The sequence below is a fragment of the Hyperolius riggenbachi genome, chromosome 2, assembly GCF_040937935.1.
Source record: "Hyperolius riggenbachi isolate aHypRig1 chromosome 2, aHypRig1.pri, whole genome shotgun sequence".
NCBI lineage: Eukaryota > Metazoa > Chordata > Amphibia > Anura > Hyperoliidae > Hyperolius > Hyperolius riggenbachi.
The window spans coordinates 184,221,767-184,230,353 of NC_090647.1; the positions used below are offsets into that span (position 1 = coordinate 184,221,767).

At 52.1% G+C, this 8,587-nt stretch overlaps 1 protein-coding gene across 19 annotated transcripts in view; it reads right to left on the reverse strand.

Moving 5' to 3' along the window:
* Positions 1–7,824, reverse strand: part of MYCBP2 (MYC binding protein 2) — a 304,231-nt gene extending 296,407 nt beyond the window's left edge. For all 19 annotated transcript variants that reach the window (XM_068267884.1, XM_068267883.1, XM_068267882.1 and 16 more), the window contains exon 1: positions 7,158–7,824. In XM_068267884.1, coding sequence (XP_068123985.1) covers positions 7,158–7,414 — 257 coding nt within the window. In that variant the 5' untranslated portion in view covers positions 7,415–7,824. The remainder of the gene's footprint in view (positions 1–7,157) is intronic.
* Positions 7,825–8,587: the final 763 nt, after the last annotated feature.

Consider the following 8,587-nt stretch of genomic DNA (forward strand, 5'->3'; position numbering starts at 1 on the left):
AGGAGGTCACTGGAGCTAGTGGGGGGAGGGAAGAGGTCACTGGGGCTAGCAGGGGCAGGACAAAGGTCACTGGGGCTACTGGGGGGAGGAAGAAGGTCACTGGAGCTATCGGGGGGAGGGGAAAGGTCACTGAAGACAATGGGGGCAGGTAGTTTCATACTTACTAAATTCTGGCTGCAGGTGTCCATTCCTCCGCACTCCGCAGTCCTAAGGGGGCAAGGCTTCCTCCAGGCAAGTCTTCCTCCTGCTAGACAAGTACTCCTTAGAGACTGGGGGTGACCTCTCCCCTGTGCAGGGGGGCTGGGCTTCCTCTGGACAGGAGATGGGGCTTCCTCTAGGCACGCTTCCACCTTCCAGACACATGCTCCGACCGAAATGAACTTCCATGGGCTGCAGATGGCCTTTCCTGCATGTGGATGGCAGGGCTCACCTTAGCCAGCCACCCCACCATCTGAGACCCATGCAGTGGGTGGGGCTTCTGCAATTGAGGGTGGGGCTTATGGCAGCTGGGAAACCTCTCCCAAGTGTCTCAGATGGGGGCAGCTGCTTGTAGTCCTGATGGACTGTGACCCCAGCAGCACAGTCAAATCAGCCTCTGCTGCCTGTCAGTTCCTCCTGCCCCAGTCTCCACCACGCGCAGGAACACAGCAGCCAACTCCTTGTGTGGCCTGATGGCTACTACAGTGCCGCTGCAGAATGTTAGTGTCACCACGTGGTACTCACGTGGTGGTTACTGTGAGTCTGCAGCCAAGGCAACAGGACGCCCAGGAGGAGTCAGCCAAGAGAGGTGATCGCAGCGCTGCTTTTCTTTCCTCTACAGCGCGCGTCACCCTCTCTGTCATTCCTGTCCTTCTGCCTGCACTCCCCTTCTCCTCAGTGCTGCACTGCGCCCCGTGCGGTGGCACTATCCGCACACCCGTCGAAATGGGCATGGCTATGGGTGTGATTTAACCAGAGGGACATGATTTTATAAATACCCCATAGCCTTACATTAGCAAGGCCTTTTCAAATCAGGAGCGCTTAGAAAAGCGCTGCTAGTGGGTCCCATGCCTAATGCTGGGAATACACTGAGATTTTTCAGTCGATTTACTGTTCGACCGATTTTCTTATCAATTTCCATTCACTTCTATGAGAAATTGATCAGAAAAACGATCAATTGGAAATTGACTATCGAACCATCTATCTGCTGAAAAAACGTATGGTGTATTGCCAGCATTACAGGAATTTAGCACAGGACTAATTAGGATCAGATGACAATTAATGATACCTGTCAGCTTTTTGAAAAGGATTAGCCCTGTGCAAGTTTCCAGCTCTGCCCACAGGAATTCCTTTTCTTGTAGGGCAAGAAAAAGACACCAGATTTTTAGCCCATCGCGTAATTTCTCAACTGGATTCATTTATTTAAAGGGAACCTAAAGTGAAAGTAATGTAAACACTTGCCAGGAGCTTCTTCCGGCCCCGTTGTCCTCGACCATCGTGGTCCTCTGCTCCATTCAGCAGTCTCCCCAGGCCGCGCACCACCTTGATAGGGATGACCACAGATATGCAAATTATTCCACATTGATGCAAATGTATATGCAAATATATGCAGCTTGGGTTTAAATTGATTGGTCCATTTTCAAACTGCATACATTTGCATAAAAATTTTGCATAATTGCAGAATAATTTTCATCTCATTGATCATCCCTTCTCCTTGATTGCACGCCCGTAGCCAGGAGTGTTCTGTGCTTGCAAATTTCATAGAAATTGCTACTGGGCATATGCTAAACGCTCCTAGCTAGGGGAGTGTGGAGGAGGAGGTGCAGGGCTGGGGCTGCGCATGCACAGTAGCGCGCGACAGGGCCAGTTGGCCAAGGTTTGAAGGGGCACAGAGGCTGAAAAAGTGGAAGGATGGTGAGACATGCAGGGGTGTTACTCAGTGGCAGAGAACAGCAACCTGTTGCACCCGAGTACAGTTGTGGCCTCGCTCAGCTGTAACTCCGTCGGGAGGCGTGGCCTCCGGAACTGAGAGCTAACAACGCCCAGCTGGTACAAGGCGGCAGCTGACAGGTGGGGGATTCTCTGCCTTCATCTGCCAGTATGAAAGAGCCCCATTTTCAACTGCTATTACTGTACAAATAGGGTACCAGCATTCCTAAACACAACTAACCTACTAGGATGGGGCAGAGAACAGATGACAACTGCTTTACACATGATACACCAAAGTAAGTGAAAAAAAGGGACCCTCAGCAAGTAGCCAACAGTGCAGTAGTCTACACATGCTTCAAGGTTGAAAAACAAACATCATGCAAAGGGTAGTCAAATTATTGTTACCACATATCCTTCAACTTCAGATGGGGACAAGTACCTTCCTCTACACCAGGGGTGCCATTCATTTTATTTTTTTATTATTATTATTTTTTATTAAAAAAAAATATAATTGAAAAAAGTTACCTTTTGTTTCCCGGGGGGGGGGGGGGGGAATATGGGTGCCGGCTGGACGGATGAGAATGAGGGGAACCTTCTCCCCCCCTCCAGCAGAGTGGTAGCGGCCGGCCAGGGAAATTTCCCGACGCTGGAGAAAGAAGACTCTGCATGCCGCTGGCTGGTCCGAGTAGTGACGTCACCAGACCAGGCAGCGGCATGCAGAGATGAGATTCCCTCGCGCGCCGGGAATAAGAGGTGAGATGTTCTCTGGCGGTTGCCCCTGGACTCGTGGCTGCACAATGCACTGACTGGAAGGGGGAGCGGGAGCTACAGGTAAGGGAGGGGGGACCTCCCCCCTGCTTCCCCACTACTCTGTGCCTGTTCCACCTTCCAGGCTGCCTAAAATGGGGGACACATATCTCCTACCTAACTGGGGGACACTTATATACCTATTACCTAAACTGGGGGACAGCTATATATCTACTTCCTAAACTGGGGGACAGCTATATATCTACTTCTTAAACTAGGGGACACCTATATACCCATTACCTAACTGGGGGACACCTATATACCTACTACCTAAACTGGGGGACACCTATATACCTACTACCTAAACTGGGGGACACCTATATACCTACTACCTAAACTGGGGGACACCTATATATCTACTTCCTAAACTGGGGGACACCTACATACATCTGCTTCCTAAACTGGGGGACACCTATATGCCTATTACCTAAACTGGGAGACACCTACTACCTAAACAGGGGGACACACATCTATCTACTACCTAAACTGGGGGGACACCTATAGACCTACTACCTAAACGTTGCGATTATTTTCTGGTGAAATGCTGCCCACTGTACGATTATTTTGTGGTAAAATGCTGCCCACTGTACGATTATTATCTGGTGAAATGATGCACTCCTTGCGATTATTCTCTGGTGAAATGCTGCACTCCTTGCGATTATTCTCTGGTGAAATGCTGCCCACTGTATGATTATTATCTGGTGCATGTTGCTGGAATGTTGCACTCATTGCGTCTATTTTCTGGTGAAATGTTGCACTCATTGCGATTATTTTATGGTGAAACATTGCTGCATTATGATTTTATGGTGAAATGCTGCCCCATTACAATTATTTTATAGTGAAACGCTGCCCCATTACGATTATTTGGCACCTATGGGGGGGCCCCATCCAAATTTTTGCAAGGGGGCCCAGTGATTTCTAGTTACGCCCCTGACTACTACCTAAACTGGGGATAACTATAGACTTGGCTATCTATACTGGGGACACCTATAGTATGTCTATATTGGGGACACCTATAGACCTGGCTACTTTATACTGATACTAATTATTTAGCGCCAACATATTACGCAGCGCTGTACAGAGTATGTATTGTCTTGTCACTAACTGTCCCACAGAGGGGCTCACAATCTAATCCCTACCATAGTCATATGTGTATGTATGTATCGTAGTCTAGGGCCAATTTTTAGGGGGAAGTCAATTAACTTATCTGTATCGTATGGTATTGGGATGTGGGAGGAAACCAGAGTGTCTGAAGGAAACCCACACAGACAAAGGGAGAACATACAAACTCCTTGCAGAGGTTGACCTGGCTGGGATTCAAACCGGGAACCCAGCGCTGCAATGCGAGAGCGCTAACCACTACGCCACCATGGTGCCATACTACTGTACTATATTGTACCACCAGCTTCAGCAGTACTTCACAGAGTATGTAGTCATGTCACTGACTATCCTCTGAGGAGCTTACAATCTAATCCTGCCATAGTCTAATGTCCTACCATATTATTATGTAGTTATATAGCATCCTCGACTCCAACTCCACAGCTCTGCTGGCATCTTCTGCAGCACTTTGCAGAGAACAGTCATGTTACTGACTTTTCTCAGGGGCGCTCACATTCTAATACCTACCACTATTTTGTGCGAGAGAACACTGGCTAATGTGTGTTTTTTTGGGGGAACATTTCCTACTTGCTTTTTTAGGGTCACTTTACTCATAGCCGGGGAGAAAACATGGCCCCACCGACTTTGGGCTGCACTCTTACTAGGAAATTTGAATTGAATTGGCCACACCCACTGTAGGTTATGGACACGCCCATGGCATTCTGTGGCCACGCCCATATTTTCGCCGGGGGCATAGGTTTGGGGTGCCTAGGGGAGCCCAAACCCTAAATACAGCCCTGCACTACACAGCCAATTTGGTGGCTACTGCACACAGACTTTTAGGGCTGGAACCCACAATGGGAACTTAACAGCAATCACAAAGTGCACAATTTATCAAATCATGGAAGTACCACAATTTCCAGAGCAATTGCTCTCAAAATGCTGCAAGCAGGAGCAAATACAACGCTGATAGTGGGACCACCACCATGGGGATCCATTGTAGTAACACTTTGCGAACCAACAAGCCCTGCAAAAGCGCTTCTAGTTGGTCTCAGCCCTCAAGCTGACACGCTTACCTCAACCTACTTTCTCAACCACATAAACCGCGAGCACCAGTATTGCTTCAGGTACCCTTCCATTACTAACCAAATTGTCAATAAAACCCCCAGTCACTTACATGCCCACAGAGGCGCTCAGTGTGGATTTGATGCTGTTAAGCTGTATGCTCCTTTTTGATTGGCCTGATGAAGCGGGATTGAGCCCGTGAAACATTGCCTATTTTTATGGATGGGATAGGCCCACCACTGCCCCATCGGTTTTAAGCTCGTTTAAGTGACTTTTATTCTATTGGCGCCTCTGGAAAGCCTCTACATAATGCCCATTGGCATGATACTTTCTGTGGACACAACTAGGGCTGTGGAGTCTGAGTCGAAGAAATTTTTGGGTAACTGGAGTCGGTAGTTTCATAAACTGAGTCGTCGGATGATTTTTGTACCGACTCCACAGCCCTGGAAAAAACATCCAACAGCAAGTTGTTCAGCCAACTACTAAGGTTCAATAACAGTTTATTATGCCAAAATTGCAGCTCTCACCAATATACTAACAGCACAGGTACTATGAAAGAGAAACCTAATGCAAAAATAAATTACAGATACCCCACTAGCAGTTGTCTGCATTCTTACCCAACATCCTCCCAGCTGTCTGTATACATCATTCACCCTCTTTACATTACACTAGTGCCTATACACCATACTCCCCACACACAGTCCATATACATTACACCTACACAGGTGCCCCATGTATATCAGCCCCGATCCACAGTTCCCCTGTCCCCTCGCAGCCCCGGCCCACAGTCCCATCACAGCCCCGACCCACAGTCCCATCACAGCCCCGACCCACAGTCCCATGTCACCTCGCAGCCCTTACCCACAGCCACCTCGCAGCCCTGTCCCATGTCAGCTCGCAGCCCTTACCCACGTCACCTGGCAGCCCTGACCCACAGTCCCACGTCACCTGGCAGCCCTGACCCACAGTCCCACGTCACCTGGCAGCCCTGACCCACAGTCCCATGTCACCTGGCAGCCCTGACCCACAGTCCCATGTCACCTGGCAGCCCTGACCCACAGCTTCCTCGCAGCCCTGACCCACAGTCCCATGTCACCTGGCAGCCCTTACCCACAGCCCCCTCGAAGCTCTGACCCACAGTCCCATGTCACCTGGCAGCCCTGACCCACAGCCACCTCTCACAGCCCTGACCCACAGCCACCTCTCACAACCCACAGCCCCCTTGAAGCTCTGACCCACAGTCCCATGTCACCTGGCAGCCCTGACCCACAGTCCCATGTCACCTGGCAGCCCTGACCCACAGCCACCACACACAGCCCTGACCCACAGCCACCACACACAGCCCTGACCCACAGCCACCACACACAGCCCTGACCCACAGCCACCACACACAGCCCTGACCCACAGCCACCACACACAGCCCTGACCCACAGCCACCACACACAGCCCTGACCCACAGCCACCACACACAGCCCTGACCCACAGCCACCACACACAGCCCTGACCCACAGCCACCACACACAGCCCTGACCCACAGCCACCACACACAGCCCTGACCCACAGCCACCACACACAGCCCTGACCCACAGTCCACTCACAGCCCTGACCCACAGTCCACTCACAGCCCTGACCCACAGTCCACTCACAGCCCTGACCCAGTCTCCTGTCTCCCCACAGCCCCGACACCTCACAGCTCTGACACACATTCCCATGTCACCTCACAGCCCTGACCCCTCACAGCTCTGACACACATTCCCATGTCACCTCACAGCCCTGACCCCTCACAGCTCTGACACACAGTTCCCTGTCACCTCACAGCCCTTACCCACAGCCACCTCACAGCCCTGACCCAAAGTCTCCTGTCACCCCGCAGCCCTGTCACCTCACAGCCCTGACCCAAAGTCTACAGTCCCCCCACAGCCCTGACCCAAAGTCTACAGTCCCCCCACAGCCCTGACCCACAGTCCCCTCACAGCCCTGACCCACAGTCCCCTCACAGCCCTGACCCACAGTCCCCTCACAGCCCTGACCCACAGTCCCCTCACAGCCCTGACCCACAGTCCCCTCACAGCCCTGACCCACAGTCCCCTCACAGCCCTGACCCACAGTCCCCTGTCACCTCAGCCACACTTTGCCCACTGACAAGTCAGGGCTACACAAACTCGGCCATATTGAACTCCCTGCTCCAGGTGTCCGCCCCGGCCTGTGCAGAGGCAGCAGTGGGGATGGAGCTGTCACGGCCACAATGCCTGAGTGAAGGGTGGTAGAGCCATTATTACCTGGCAGCCTGGCCGACTTGCTGGTCCCGGTCTGTCACCGCCGCCGTGTAGATGTACCGGTAGCGCTCAGCCAGGGCCTTGCCAGAGAGCAGCAGCTGGTAGCGGCTCCTGCAGTCAGACTGCGGGGTGACGTCCTGGCCCCCAGACATAGGCGCCATGCAGGAGAGCGAGGGCACGGGGAAGAAGCCATTGCCCCCGGGTGCAGAGGTAGCCGCCGGGGGTGGAGGAGGAGGGGGTGCGGTTGCTGCGCACATCATCTTCCTCGGTGCTCGGTGTGTGCGTGTCAGTCCAGCCCCAGCATGGAGCAGCTCAGTCTCGCCTCCACCATGCACTGCCGCCGCTGATGACGAGGCGAGGTCCGTCTTCTTCTGTGTCTACCCGGAACAGCCCGGAATCACCGCAGTCCCCAAGCAAACCTCCGCCCCGATCCCCTCAGCATCCTCCCCGTACAGGGGCACACGGCTCCGGGGTCCTGTGACTGTGCGCTGTCCGTATACAGCTCCGTCCAGTGTACAGCGCACTCCGCCTGGCAGCCACAACACCGGCTTCACCTCAGCAGCCGCCGCTCAACTGAAAGCTGCACACTCAGTGCTGCCATCTTAGCTTCATTATCTGCCTGCTGCTATTTCTCCACTCCTCTCCCTCTCTCACACTCAGAGCATGCTGGGAGCGACCTGACTCGTCTGTGCTGCCAGCAGCTTCCTCCTAGCAACACACTGCACCCTGCCTGCAGGACTGGGCTATACACTACTATACTACACTGACTGTACTATATGTATACTATACTGCTGCCCCTTCCTCCTAGCAACACACTGCACCCTGCCTGCAGGACTGGGCTATACACTACTATACTACACTGACTGTACTATATGTATACTATACTGCTGCCCCTTCCTCCTAGCAACACACTGCACCCTGCCTGCAGGACTGGGCTATACACTACTATACTACACTGACTGTACTGTATATATGTATACTATACTGCTGCCCCTTCCTCCTAGCAACACACTGCACCCTGCCTGCAGGACTGGGCTATACACTACTATACTACACTGACTGTACTGTATATATGTATACTATACTGCTGCCCCTTTCTCCTAGCAACACACTGCAGCCTGCCTGCAGGACTGGGCTATACACTACTATACTACACTGACTGTACTGTATATATGTATACTATACTGCTGCCCCTTCCTCCTAGCAACACACTGCACCCTGCCTGCAGGACTGGGCTATACACTACTATACTACACTGACTGTACTATATGTATAATATACTGCTGCCCCTTCCTCCTAGCAACACACTGCACCCTGCCTGCAGGACTGGGCTATACACTACTATACTACACTGACTGTACTGTATATATGTATACTATACTGCTGCCCCTTCCTCCTAGCAACACACTGCACCCTGCCTGCAGGACTGGGCT